General features: G+C 40.6%; 1 protein-coding gene across 1 annotated transcript; it reads right to left on the minus strand.

The window, feature by feature from the left end:
- Positions 1-1,142: 1,142 nt before the first annotated feature.
- shisa7a (shisa family member 7a) lies at positions 1,143-15,230 on the minus strand. Its single transcript, XM_014012682.1, has 6 exons — positions 14,615-15,230; positions 12,156-14,270; positions 6,379-6,533; positions 5,906-5,971; positions 5,438-5,623; positions 1,143-5,250 (listed from the first exon to the last, which is right to left on the minus strand). Exons 2-6 carry the CDS (start codon positions 12,908-12,910, stop codon positions 4,262-4,264), a joined length of 2,151 nt encoding a protein of 716 aa, XP_013868136.1. The 5' UTR covers positions 12,911-14,270; positions 14,615-15,230; the 3' UTR covers positions 1,143-4,261.
- Positions 15,231-15,343: the final 113 nt, after the last annotated feature.

Below are 15,343 nucleotides of genomic sequence, written 5' to 3' on the forward strand. Positions count from 1 at the left end.
GTTCCAGACAGTTTCATTTGATAGAGGGATTTACCAAGATGTCAACAATGGAGGACTTGTCCATCCAGCCTTACATGTTGGAGCCAGAGTCTGACCCAGAGCCAGAGGAAAATGATGATGGCAAAATTGTAGTTGGTAAGTCCAGACTTTAGCCTGAATATCTGTTCCGTCACAAATATTTTAATGTAATTGTTTAAAAAACTACATAGAAAATAGAGAAAACTGAACGGGTTGAACAAATATGACATAAACAGAAAATAAAGATATTTCTCCAGTACCGGTGTGAGTTTTCTGCACTCTTAGAGAATCCACTTTTTTAGCCATTAAATGCATTTTGTAGTGTACTTGGATTTTGCATTTTCATCTGAAAATGTAACTTCTTTGTGAAGTTCATGTGATCTGTCTTTAATGGTAAGTAATTTTATTTTTCTTCATAGCTAAATAACGATGTGGCAGGCTAACAACGTCACTATCTTGAAAGTGCATAGCTAGCATGTTGCTTATTATCAAGCTAATAGCTAGCCTTTATTATGGCTTTAAGTACAGAGAACAAATCGTCTTTGTGGCAGGCTGCTAACAGCATTACTATGTAGCATCTGTAGCTAGCAATTTGTTCACTAGCAAGTCACTATCAAGATACTTGCTTGCCAGTATTACAGGTTTTTGTACTGAAAACAAAAAATATCTTTGTGGCACACTGACAAAAAGGTTAGCTAGCACTTTACTAACTAGCTAGCAAGCCAACATATACTTTTAATTACTCCTAAGCAGCTTAGGGAAATTTTTTAATTACTTGAAGAAAATAATTGTTTTAATAAAAGAAATCATTTGTAGTTTTTAGCCCTCCTGTTGCCCTTGGATCAAAATAACCCAGTTTTAAAATTGAGGAATTGGGTCATTTTGATCCAAAGACAACAGTCCAACGATTATTTTCTGGAAGTTTTGTTAAAATCCATTTTGATTCATGAAAACACAAACAAACAAACAAACAAACAAACAAACAAACAAACAAACAAACAGGCAAAGATATTATCATCTACCTTTTGCTATTTGGCGGCAGACAGTAATAATGTAGTCCTATTACATCAAGGTAAAAGTATTTTCAACACATCTTGCTAAATAAAAGTAAAAATGACAAAACATTTTTTCCCATCAACTTTATTATACAAATTCTTTGTTTCTCATTGTCGTATCCAAGGGGATCAATGCAATAAACAATAACAAAAAGGGCTGTATTGAAATTTATTGTCATGAAAATAAATCCATAATTTTTCATCGCTGGACACTGTCCCTGTCCATTTTATGTGGCCTTTAAAACATCCTCCATCTAAACGAATTCATAATGGTAAAAACACACACCATACTTATTCATTTTTCTCTGAGAAAAAAAAACCCCCAAAATAAAACAAAACAAGCTTGTCAACATCCCTGGGTGTGTGGAAAAAAAAGAAACAACCCCTATAGCCATCAAGGGTGTTATGAGAATAAAAAGACAACAAAATGTTATGAGCTTGGCACTGTACATTTCATTAAATACTAACACAGAATTTTTTTCTTTTCGTATCCTCAAAATAATGTCGAAGAGATCACTCAAAATATTCCAATTGTACTAGCTATACAAATTACAATACTTGCACAAATTAGATTAACCATTTATAAAAGTTGTGATGATGAGTTAGGGTTAGGGTTTAGGTTATTTCAATGAATATGGCTTGTGAGTTATTACAGACTTTGCTACAGACCTTTTGTGGCTCTATTAAAAAAATCGAACTGTATGTTGTCTGTCCTATTTCCCTGAAAAAAATACACTGGGCTCAGAGCTTTCAGGTTTCCATAAGACCTCCGTTTATCCCCCCCAATCTATGAAATAAACATTCATCCGAACATACATACATTATGGCAGCAGGTTTGTGCATACAGCCTATGATAAATGATAGATTCAGGCTGCTGGCTCATGCCTAAAACTCCCCTTTTTCTGGTCTACATATACATTTCAAAGGCTGCAGAGTTTTTTGATACATGGTTTTGTACCAGAGTTGGAAAACCTACGTAATGACTCAAGATCAAGAAGTCATAAGGCTGATGTCTAGGCACAGTACATACAGTTGGAGAATTGGCCATTTAAGCATTGACGACCTCAAAAAACCTGGGCATGCTGTCAATGCCTCTCAATGAAATGGAGCTGGCATGCATCAAGTTTGGAATCTATTTTTATATATGTATATATGTATATATTTCATTTTTTATGACCAGATGTATGAAAAACCCAACTAGTCGTGAAAATGCACGTTATCTAAAAACAATAAACACTTAAAACCCCACCAAGAAAAAGAACATCACATCATAAGATAATTGTTAATAATAACCATAACAGTTATAATAAGTATTAATCATAACACTCCATCAAATTTAATAACAACTACATTTAGCACTGTGTATAGGAAGATTGTCCAAATGTAATGTTTTTTGTTCGTCCGCTTTTTTGTGTCTAGCCTTTCGCGAGACTGAACGAAAGCCAAACGGATTATCTCTGATTTTCAGTTGACAGAAGAAAATAAAGTTTCCCTTGCTCAATGCTATACCTTCCATTAGATCGATCAATCAATCAGTCAGACCTTCCGAATGTAAACCTCGAGGACGCAAAGTATCCGGTGCTAATATCGGGGGGACTTATTTGTGCAAAAGACTTGTCTTGGTGTTTCTCTTTGAACTGTGCTTAAATTGCTCTTGTTTTTTTCTTTTTGTACATATTAATACTTAATACGTCATGACAATATCAACACAAAATCAATAGAAAGAGATAGCATTGTATATGGACCACAGATATCACATACTACAGTATATAGGATAGGATAGCCCTTAGTATTGATAAGCGTTGTTATTGATGAAGATTTTTTTCTTTTCAATTATTACATATATGTATTTTTTTACTTATACTGGCTGAAGTGCATTATGATACAACAAGGTCTTTGTCCTGAAGATGGGAAGGGCTTCCTAACCATCATAGTCTCTCACAACACCTCGAGTTGCCCTTCACGCCTGACTCTGAGGAATTTGGCTTGCTTGGGAAACCAATTCTTTGACGGTATGAAACATCACCGACTTGTGTAACGTGTCACCCGATGTTAATAATTAGATGGTGATTGTCAGACCAGCTTCCTGGTTGGCGTTTCCTCTGTATCTCCATAAAATGGCTTTGAAGGACAGTTGTGTGAGTGCAACCCTTTTGTGCTCTTCGTATGCAACCTGTGTCACAGCCTCTTTTTGTACGTAAACTGAAGGAATAATCTCTGGATTCTGTTGGTGTTAGCGTTACATCACCACTGATGGCTCTTTTTTAAATTATTTGGTAAGCCACTGTTCCGTACAGGTTTGATTTGTAAATGGGGGGGAAGGACCTCACCCCCTAATGTGGTATAACGTCAGTTTACATATCAGCTTCCTGTAGTGTAACAGTGATCAGCGTGTGAGTCTCTTCTGGTGATTTAATCTAAGGTCACATGGAAATCTAGGCAACCCAGGCAATTGGATTGTACGGCTGTTGTTTAAATAAGTCAGAAAGCTGCAGGAAAGACAGTTCTACCTTCTTCACACGGTTATGTACTGTAATAAGGAACAAGTTCAGTCTCCCTGTGTCAGGACGAGGTTTGTTCAGCTGAAAAAATTCTCCAAAAAACAAAACAGAAATAAAAGATTTCACCAGGCACAATGGTCTTTGAGACCCATCTGGTCCACCGAGCTTTGAGATCCAGTTCAGTAAATCACCATAAGTCCAGGTCATTGTCTCTGCTTTCGGAAACTTTGCCATGAAGTAATCCTCTGCTTCATCAAATCTTTGTTATATCATCTGGTTCCCTATCTAATATGGCTCCTGAGTACTTTTTTTGAAAAACATATATAAAAACTAAACTATGATCATCCCCCCCACTTTTTTATATCGTTTCACCCATCCAGTCCTTCCCTCTACAAGTAATGGCACTGCTGTTTATGGCAATATGGCAAACTCTGTTACAAAATATGGCTGATGTAGGCTATCACAAAAAATGGGGAAATACAGATTTTCCCCGTCTAGATCTTTAATTTTATAAGCAGTCATAATCAAGCTAATTTCATTACAAGAGAAAACTAATTAGAATAGTCTAAACACATGATATTGTTAGCACTGTATTATTCCAGTTTTTGTTCTAGCTAAATATTTAAATGCTGAAGGGTGATCTACTTCCAAACATCTAAGGACTAAACTCTACACTAGGCACAGATCTTACACCGTCACCTCATTTTTACTCCCTGTCCTGATGCCCTGACTGCCACCTGCACTTCCTGTTGACCCCCCACCGCCCCCACCTGGTATGAAATGTAGCTGCTCGATGGTATTTTGCCGTTTGGCCGCGAAAGCCATCCTCCTGGCGCTGTGGCCCCCCAGCGTTCCTGTTCCCATGACGACCCCGGCTCCAGGCATCTCCCCCGCTGACCAACCCATGCCGCTCCCGCTGACGTGGCTTGTCCCGGTCGTGTTCCTCTCCTGCTCTCGTCCGGACGTAGGGTGAGAGTTCATCTTGATCATGTGGTGCCGGTCGAGGGAGGGCGTGGCGCAGACGTTCTGCTGGGACTGTGCCTTCTGCTGGCGAGGCAACGTGGGGACGCCTCCGCCACCACCTCCTCCTCCTCCTCCAGTTGCTGTGTGGGCGTAGGGGTCCACAACACCCATTCCGCCAACCCCGATCCCACCGACCCCCATCCTCTCCTCCAAATGGTCCGGGGACATGAGCAGCCTTTCTTGCCTCTCTTGCCTCTCCTGCCTATCCTGTGGCTTCCTGGTCAGGGTTTGTGTGTTGGAATTCTTATTGGAGGCAGCCATGGCTTTGTAGTACTGGTGCTGCTGGTTCTTGGACAGCCGAGACAGAGTCCCAGTGTTGCCCGGGACATCGCCCATGTTGAGCAGTTGGTCTGTGGACTTAACTTTCCTTGGCTTGGAGAGTGTGTCATAGTTGGGATTGAACTGCGGCTCAGGAGGGTCCAGAGGATACGGATTGGGAGTGGGGGAGGCAGGCATGGGAGAGACAGGCATGCCAGAGGGTGGCGGCGGGATCCAGGGGCGGGCTGCATGCCTGGGAAGGGTGCCTCTGCCACTGAGAGTATAGTCTCCACCCCAGTGGAGGTGGTGCTGGGAGGACTGGAGGGCCGGCTGGGCTGTGTGAGGTCGACGCTTGGTGGTGCAGTAACCAGACGAGTACTCATCCAGACCTTTCTCTGAAACCCAAACAATATTTCCCTGATTTGTTTAAAATGCCACAGCAAAGACTCAATCATATAATGATGCATTCTGCATTTTTTAGCATCAAGATAGCATTCTCCAGCGCTTATGAAACAATCGCAGGAACGGCAACTCTAAGGGAGGTGAGAAAGTGTCTCATTTGCGGGGAGGCACGGCACTTACCGAGGCGTTTGAGCGAGGAGTATCTGTTGAGCTCAGGCTTGGTGGCACTCTCATAGGAGGGCGGCAGCTGGGCCAGGTTGTGCAGGGAGTGGTGGAAGGAAGGCTGGGACTTGGTGTTGTTATGTTTGCTGGAGAGCAGGGTGCCTCCAGCTGCCAGCTGAGCGTTGTTCATCCGAGGGGTGCGTTCTGTGTAGACCACAGGGAAGAAACAACTGTGTGTTAAATGAGATCTGCTCCTCTGGATAGATTCGTGTAACAGGGTGTGAATCTGCCAACATTCACTGGAAAGAAGGCTGATTTCAGTTCTTTTCAACGCTAACGCGAGCAACCGGAACTATGATAATTATTATTATTGTTCTACTGAATAAGCCTGCTTGAGCTTAAAAATGTAGGTGAATGAAGTAAATGAAGAATCGGAGTGATTACACGTAATTTACATGGAAGCTCTGATTTCAGCAGCTGTCTTACCGATAGTCGCAGTGTGTTTTGGGCTGGAGCCTGACGGGTGGATGAAATTGTGTTGCAGATTGCCCACTGTAAGTCAAAAGAAAAAGAAGACAATCAGCCCACAAAATGGATGTCGGGCAGTTCTGATGCTGAACACCATTTAAATATTAAAAAAAACATTAATGATTGCACGTACCATCGTCGAAACATTAAAATCTCTACAAATGTTTTTGTTTAAGGCTTTAATTTCAAAATGAAACCACATACGCTTTAAAAATCTGTTTTTGAGTGATGGCAAATAGCACAGAAAAATCTAATTTTAAGCACACCACCACTGGGGATATTTGTCCCCCGTCTCATCACAAAAATGTCTCAAAAGTGGTGGAACACAGAAGAGAGAGAGAGAGAAAAAAACAAACAAACAAGCCTGAATCTATAATGTCCACTTCCTACAAAAGCTCTGATTTTATAGAAAAAGAAAAACAGATCCTCACATCTGTTGTCCTTGTTGGGCACTCCGGGAGCGTAAAGGTTTTTAGGAGCTCTTCCTATCGTCCCCGTCCCGTCCCCTACTGTCAGAGCCACGCTGTTGTTTCTCTCGTCCTGCTGGACTGGGCTCGACTGATGCCGCAACATGTCAACCAGGGCTCTGACGGTGCCACAAACACAAAGGAAACAAGGTGTGGAATTTAACGTAAATCTCAACTGACCACAATAAACTCGGTTCTCTGACAATATGATGATGTACGGTACAGTATTATATGTATATATGATACTGCACTGGAGAGAAATTCTTGTGATTTTTAATAGTACTTTATGTGGTTTACAAATACAGGCTTAAAGGGATCTCTGACTGCTTGCAAATGTTGTTTTTATCTGTTATTTCTCTATTCTACTAAAATTTGTTGTTTGTGAAAGGTAAAAAGATTAATTGCTTAATAAATAATAAATAATATAACAATAAAATAACTGTATATGCTTACATTGCATATTTTTTACTTTAGCATGTCTCAGTTTTGTTACTGACATAATGCATTCTGAGGATGAAGAGGGTGGCATGTGACATTGTTTTTTGCTTTTTAATTTTTTGGGAACTGCTGTGGGGTCTAATAGCCAATCAGGAAATCTAAACTGATACTTGGCTGATACTGACCCCACCCATGACTATGTGACTTTACCTCTACCTCCCAGATTGCAACTTAGTGAATAGGGGTTTGAAAATGTGTTTGAGGTTAATAACAACTCTATATTGGTGCACTCTAAAGGTCGATTGAAAAGGTTGTTCATGGGAGAAAAGGCATACCAATTCACTTTTATTGAGGGAGTAATTGCTTCGATACTGTTTGAACTCACGTTTTCTTACAATGATGATGAAGATAAGTTGAGACTAAAACACAAAAAGTCAAGGATATAAAGCTATAATGTGTGACAATAGTTATATTTTTTATTCGTTTCTAAGTTCTGCATAGCATATGGGTTAAAACTATTAAACGTGATGTTTTGTAAATTAGCTCAAGAACTAATGCTGTAAATTGCCACAAATGTTAGCTCAGGAGCTAACACCATAGATCACTATATTTATTATCTCGGAGATAATAACATAGCTCGCCACATATTAGCTTGGGAGTTAACGCCATAGATTGCCATGTATTAGTTCTGGAGCTAACACCATAGATCCTATATATATATTAGCTTGGGAGCTAATGCCAAAGATCCTATATATACTAGCCCAGTAACTAAGGCTATATTTATTTGCTCTACAGCTAATACCATAGATTGAAATATTAACTCTGGAGCTAACATCCTAGATTGCCATGTATATATTAGCTCGAGAGCTAATGCAAAAGCTTAAAGCCTAAAAACTAGTTCTCCTTACATGAAGCAGTTCTGTTGTCCATCCATATTTATTATGAAACCCGCACGCGAAGCGTAAGCGGGAGTCATATTGTTTTCGTACGGTTTATTTATTTATTTATTTATTTATTGTGATTTTTGGTCAACAGCACATAAATGGCTGCACCGATCTGAAGAAATTTTGTAACTGATTAATTGAATATTAGATTCAGTTTTGTATTTTATACTTTACCAGCTTTAAGGACATAACAGAATAAGAGTTGGTGTGTGTGTGTTATCATGGGTTCTTTCTCTTGAGCTAAACAAAACTGAGTGATGTTCTGACGTCTGACGTAAAAGGTGCTCTGGGGTGTAACCAGGAAGGGATGAACATTATAAGCTGAATTCATTATTATAGTAAAAGAAGTCGTCAGTGTTTTGCAGCGTGTCTGCTCAGAGCAGAGCTCCCGTGTTTGTTTTGGTTCAGTTGAAGGTCTGACTGAGGCCTGTGCTGCTGAGAGCTGAATGTACCTGATTGGAGTCAGAAGATTATAAATAAAGTTTTAAGAAGAAATCCAGCTGATTCCTGTTTATTGGGACATACCATTTTGAAAAACGCATATTTTTCCAAAAATTTGGTGAATTCCCCGACGTGATTTATGACCTTGAATAAGCAGAGAACATTGGATTTTATTTTTGGTTGAAGAACCTGAGAAGATTTTTGAAACATCCTTTGCTGAGAGTGAGTACAGAACAGCTTCAAGATGCCTCCTTCCTTTTCCAAAGAGGTTTTCTGCCCGCTTCTCCAAAAGGTGACTGTGTTGGAGCTCAAGATTCATCATTTGGAAGAGATGAATGCTTTGGAGGACTCAACATGCGTTCAAACGGGTCAGAAGGCTGAGATGAGAGATCAACATGGAGAGGAGATGGAAGCTGCTTCTGAGAGTAAAGCTGTAAGGAACTCTCTTTGTGCCAGACCAAAAAATCACTCAGGAAGAAATCAACTCTTAGATGACAATGAATGGCCACAATTACAGAGAAATGCTTTTCCTCCACCAGCAAGGAGAATAAAGCAGAAAAAGGCTGTAATCAAAACAACTGATAACAGCCAGAGAAATGAAGACAGAGCAGTCTTTCTTCAAAACAGATTCACACCACTGGAAGAAACTGAGTCTGAACAAAGTTCATCTTCTGACCTCAGAGAGGGACCTGAGATCAGATCCAGCTCAAAGCCAAAGCAAGTCCAAATAGAGACTTTCAAGAATCAAGAAATGCTGATCATCACAGATAAAATGATGAATGAGATCAGAGGCTTCTGGAAAGAGAAAAAAGTCAAAGTTCTGAGTTTTGCTGATAAAGTGTCTGACCTCGCAGAGAAGATTCTGGAAATCTCAGCAGAATATCCAACTCTGAAGAAGCTCATCATTCATACAGGAAGTGATGAGGTTATGAACCGACAGTCAGAAATCCTGAAGAAGGATTTCATTCAGCTGCTAAATGCAGTTAAAAATCTCAACATGGATGTGTTCCTCAGTGGGTCCGTTCCTAGAGCCAGAGGAGGAGCTGAGAGGTTCAGTAGACTGTTTGCTCTTAATGGTTTTTTGGAAAAGTTCTGCGCTGACCACCCTGTGAGATGTGTGGATAATTTTGATCTCTTCTGGGAGAGAAAACATCTCTTCAAGTCTAATGGAATGACTTTGAACCGACATGGATTGGAGCTGTTAGCTTCAAACATGAAGTATTTCCTGAACCAAGTTCCGGCTGGAACCAAACGACAGGAGAGTGATCAGCTGACGTCTGAGGCTGAARGACAACAGGTGCAAACTGAGACACCAATGGAAAACAACGTGCAAGTGGCTGAACCAGAACCACAGAGAGGAGAGTTACTTCAAACTGCTGAACTGGAAGAACATCTGGACTCATCATCATCACAAACAGAGGAACCAGAAAATGGATTTCCCCAGCCTACAACTGAAGAAAAACTGACCACTTCTTCTCCAATGAGTAACCCAAACCATCAACTGAGAATGAGAATGTAAAACCTACATCCAAGAAAAAAGTATACAGGATCGGAGACCGCTTTGAAGACCCTGTGAAAAGAGAACAGGAGCGTTCAGATTATCGCACAAAGCTACAGAACCTTTGGATGAGGAATAAAAATAAATGGACAGAGAAGAAGAAACAAGAGTGGAAAGAAAGCATTATGAGTCTTATCCCTGATGATGAATATTTTTATGTCTGGGAGGATTAAAATTAGAATTTCTGGGGTTGGGAAATGTTTAGAAATATCCTGATGTGACAACAGATGTTATAACTTCTCTTTATAAAGTTTTCATAAAATTTCTTATAGTTTTGACATATTTTATATATGTCAAGAGAGGGATTGAAGAAATTTTGCAACTGATTAATTGAATATTAGATTCAGTTTTGTATTTTATACTTTCTGATCATTGCAGCTTTAAGGCTGGTGTTGGTGTGTTTGTGTTATCATGTGTTCTTTCTCTTAGGCTAAACAAAACTGAGTGACGTTCTGACGTCTGACGTAAAAGGTAACACCTCTGGGGTGTAACCAGGAAGGGATGAACTTTATAAGCTGAATTCATTATTATAGTAAAAGAAGTTGTCAGTGTTTTGCAGCGTGTCTGCTCAGAGCAGAACTCCCATGTTTGTTGTGGTTCAGCCGAAGGTCTGACTGGGGCCTGTGCTGCTGAGCGCTGAATGTACCTGATTGGAGTCAGAAGATTATAAATAAAGTTTTAAGAAGAAATCCAGCTGATTCCTGTTTATTGGGACATACCATTTTGAACAACGCATATTTTTCCAACAGATCAACATGAAATTAGGCAGGACTATAGATGGGTCCGAACTACACTGCACCAGCCAACAGTTTTACGATACACCCCATATTTGAGGAGGGGGCTCCTTTCAAAGAGGGGGTGTCTGGACATGCAAAAATGCATATAACTCAGAAACTGTTCAAATTAGGAGCTTCAGATTTCTTTGTTGTTTAGCTCTGATGATGCTCTATCCATCAGGCCCACCAATCAGTGCCCCAAGACCCCAGACTCCCAAGTTATCTGAAAATGGACATACAAAAATGGTTATTGCTCAAAAACTATTAAACATAGGAGCTTCAGATTTTCGTTGGTTGTTTAGCTCTGATGAGGGGCTATCCTTCCGGTCAACCATTCCCCCTTCCAGAAATAAAAGACCCCCACCCAAACCACTACAATTTTGGGATGCACCTGCCACCTAGTAGCATGACAGTTATTAGGAATAAAGACTTCTGAGTTCTTGTGTGAGGGGGTCATTATGTTACCGCTATGCGGTATCTAGTTTCAGTACAGCCTGAGTCATTTTACATTCCCATCTCTGTCAATGCTCTCTGATTTCAGTTATAAGTGAGAATATCAGACATTGTCCAAAATTAAGCTCAAGTTCAAGCTGGATGGAGCAATAATGCTTTGCAACATAAATAACATGGCAATGTCAGTGTGAAAAGATATAATTTTTTTATTCATAAAAATTTAACATATGGTATTTTTGGTCTCATTTTTATAGAAGCAAATCAATCAAACAATATCTAATGTTACAACCAGTCAGAGCTCCCTTTAAGATCAGACATCTTATTTTCAACCATCTTTCACCTATTTATGAAGACCAAAAAAGTTAAATTAGAATTCAGACAAACCACAATCATGCTTGTACATTGATTTGTGTACAGTGTTAGACCATCCAAACTTAAAAGAATGGTTCAGATCTATTAAAGTGGGGTTCTGTTAATGTCTTACCTTTCCATGGTCGTTCAACTAAAACTTTTACATTGCTGTCCATTTTATTTTATGTGATCTTTCTAGCAAATATATGATATTCCTGCTAGAGATGACAACTTTTGCCACTATTTGTACTCATAAATAAACATTTTATGTAAATAATCCTGCTAAACAAATTTCCACGGAAAGATTTATAATCGTGTTTTCATATACCGCTTTGACATTTTTGAGACTGAAGTTTTAAGGTGGCAGCGATCCATTTTGGTCTTTGACCGTCCAGTCAGATTTAAACTGAGTTTGTACAAAAGGCTACCTATATCATGTTAACTATTCGTAACCTTTCTAGTAAACTCCAACTCAAAGTATCTGATCACTTTAATATATGTCTAAACCATCCAGTATTACAAAAATACAAAAAAAAATTCTTGAACAAGCAAATGTATATCCAGAGCTCTGAGATGTTAGGACACAGGAGAAACAACAAAGGAAGGAGTGAATTAAATTGTTCACAAGTTCCAGAGCTGCTACAGCTAATAAAGAAATCAGTAACTAATATTTTTACTCTAAGCCCAGAGTTGAGTTTTAAATACACAATTCAAACACAGAATCATCCATTACGTCCACAAACCAAAAATGAATGAGGTAAATAAATGAGCAAGTCTCACCTAGGCATGTTCAGGTCCCTTTGGTTGGCTTCCTGTTGCACCTTATTGAAGACCACCTTGATGCCCACAGCCACTGCCACCATGAACACAATGACCCCACCGATGACAAAGCCTGTGTTGTGGCTCTGCTGCTTCAGTGGGTCAAAGTCCGGGTCAGGACCCAACTCCTCCGGTATTATGTTGGCATCTGTCTGTGGTTTGGCCCAGTCTGGGGAGTTGTAGTTTTTGCAATTCTCCTGCTCCAGCTTGCGGCCTCGCTCCGGACAGCAGAAACGGTAGTGGCATGTTCCGCAGCAGTAGATGAAGTTGTCCTTGGAGCAGTTGAAGGCGTTGTCGAACTGCCCCATCACATCGTAATAACCCCAGCAGACGTCAGGCCATCCTTCCATGACAGGCGGCACTTGGGCTGCTCTGAAACGCTGTGTGACTGACTCTGTCACGGTCACGTTCTTGGGGAACATGACCTGCGGCTGGGGTCTCGGCGGCGTCTCTAGGACTCCCTCTGAGGTTTCGGGAAGGTTCTTAGCAGGCTTGGGTCTGCCTCGGAGAGCAGCTGGCCTGGCATCGGCCTGGATGGCTCGCAGCAGAAGGGAGGCACTGGAGTCTGTCCCGGGCTGCTGGGTGAGCGGTCTCCCTGAGCGGTCTACGTGCTGAGGAGGGGGATACGAAGGGGTCTCCACAGCCGTGGTAATTGGGGCAGCAAAGAGGGAGAGCAGGGAGACGGCGAGGACTCGGAGATTGGTGGTGGGCGTCATTTTTACATGACTAAGACATCTATTTTCTGTCGTTGAGTCAATGCCGTCACAGCGCTTTATCTGCTTTTTTCAGTTTTAACTCACTAAAATGTCATGTGAACTGATCATGTGGCATGTACTGGACTGGGTCAACAGATCACTAACTAACCGTATGAAGTCTATTTGCTTTTGTCATTATCATTTTTATTTTGTACCTATACGGTCTATCAATGAAAGAAACAGGTAAAGTGTGATGTATGTTGGGTATAATGGTATAAAAATGATTTCTAGAAAGGAACCAGCATCCAGAAACACCCTAAGTTTTGTCCTGCACTGATCAAATCAACTAACATCAAATCTTGATATTTCTGCTTGGAGCCATAACATGAGATAAATCTGGGAAGAAAATTAGTTCAGTGAAACAGCATCCCTGTACATTCTTCTGCTGATCATGGCACTTGAAAACAAATCTACGACGTCTGGCACTGTTTACATTCAGAATGGGCACTTGTTTTATCCTGTAAGCAACTATTTTGAAATAAGACTATGTGTATTAAAATAATCTGGTGCTTTTACAACTTTCAGACAGTTTATCTAAATTGAGAAGCTGAGCCACTGATTATGGTCATCGTCTCTATTTTTTAACCCGCTAACCCTCATCATATCTAGCGGTACATTTATTTATCTGGATCTGCGGATCAGTTTGCTCTGTACTCTCTTGGCACAGGCCGTTTCTGTGACTGGGCTGTGGGTGATAATGAGAATGGCTCTGCTTATGTGCTAGAAGGCTGTAACAACAGGGGGGAAAGAATAAAAAATTAGCAGTACGCTTGAACCAAATAGATGACTCCAAGCCTGTAAAACACTCCACGAAATGAGGCGAATGCCATGTTTTTTTTTTCTTTTCTTTTTGGGCACAAAATGTTGCCCGTGTCACTCAGCTGAATTCCCTAATTAGATTTGAGCTGAATGGCACATTGCTTTTGCATGTGACATGTCTCTCTGAGTAAAATTATTCCTGTTTTTTTTTTTTTATCTTTGGTGGGGGTTCAAAGAATATCACTTTTGTTGAGAAATATGTAAATGCGTGAAGTTATTGTGCTGGAGGTGTCGGCAATAATAGACAGAGGCAGATCTGTCTCCCACAGAAATTATAATTACATGTAATTATCAAAACGTCCCTATCTGTAGCAGAGAATGTAGGCAGAGATGGGGACGGGTGGGGGGAGCAGAATGAGAAGGCTCCGCTTGGTTCACTCATGTGCTTCTCTAACCTTCTGACGAGGGTTCAGAGGTGGGGAAAAAAACAACTAAATGTTCCTGAAGGGACAAATTTCTCTCCTCGATTTCCAGAATCGTGTCCAGGAAACACGTCAATGATCTGTGACATAAAAAAACAAACATTTAGATTAGAACCAAACTCTCATTGGTGCAGATGTGAGCAGTGGTTTTCATATAAAATAGGTTATGCTTGTTTTGCTTTGGAGGAGCAACGCTGTCCTGCAAAAAAACATAAAATAAAAAAGAAACAGCCAGTGATGATGGAGAAGAGAGAGGGATAAATGCAGGGTTAGGGATTTAAATAAGCACAAAAACAAAAATAAATAAAAAGGATTGTGGCGAAGCGGGAAGAGCCAGAGGTATAGATGCAGAGACGACCATGAGTGGGAGGGCAGTGTGTGTGTGGGTGGGCACAGAATCAAGTACATTTCTTCCAGCACTTACCAGTTCCAACACGGCACCATCACACAAACAGATCTGCAGTTTTGCAGCGCCACACGCTCCAACACAGGCGTGCTAATCTAAACTGTGCATCTGCTGCTCGACACAACTGATTAAAAGACTCAAATTATAAAACTGCAAGGGTTTTTTTCTCTCTCTCTCTCTTTCTGGTCCTTTATGTAGAGAAGTCCTCACCTCCATTCCTTTCCTTCTCCTCTTTTTTCCCTTCCTCAGTTCTTGCCTTTCTCTCTTTCTCAGATTCTGTGCGTGGGTTGAGACAGCTAACTCTCTCAGAATAGCAATGCAGCTCTGTCTGTGTGTGAGTGAAAAGGGGGGCTTTGAAAGAGTCGGGGCAAAAAATATTTTTTATATAAAATTTAAATAAAAATGTGTGTTGGGGGAGTTAAACCTAATCTTACATCCAAATCAGATCCATCCAGGAGTCAGCACCTGTCCATCTGTTTTCACTCAGAAGGTGATGCTGTCATGTCTGCCCTCTGATGCCTAATATCCACCCCCAAAATCCCCCCCTCCAAGAAAGTGCATTTTACAGCTAAACTTAAAACCTTCAGTTGTACCTATAAAGTCCAAACCTCCGTTTTCCCCTCTCTTTCTGTTTTTTTATTTAACTCACAGCGGTGTTGGAGCAATGCAGCAGAGGAAGCGTGGATTCACATCTGTGAAGATGCACTACAGGGAGGGAGGGTGTGTGTTTGTGGGTGGGGGGGGGTG

This window comes from Austrofundulus limnaeus, unplaced genomic scaffold (assembly GCF_001266775.1).
Source record: "Austrofundulus limnaeus strain Quisiro unplaced genomic scaffold, Austrofundulus_limnaeus-1.0 Scaffold93, whole genome shotgun sequence".
In the NCBI taxonomy this organism is placed as follows: Eukaryota; Metazoa; Chordata; class Actinopteri; order Cyprinodontiformes; family Rivulidae; genus Austrofundulus; species Austrofundulus limnaeus.

Excerpts from the sequence above, each read along its gene's own strand:
- shisa7a (XM_014012682.1), bottom strand. The coding sequence starts at position 12,910 with ATGACGCCCACCACCAATCTCCGAGTCCTCGCCGTCTCCCTGCTCTCC. Across the intron at positions 6,534-12,155 it reads AGGGACCTGAACATGCCTAG|AGCCCTGGTTGACATGTTGC; the intron begins GTGAGACTTGCT and ends TGGCACCGTCAG. Across the intron at positions 5,624-5,905 it reads AAAACACACTGCGACTATCG|AACGCACCCCTCGGATGAAC; the intron begins GTAAGACAGCTG and ends TGGTCTACACAG.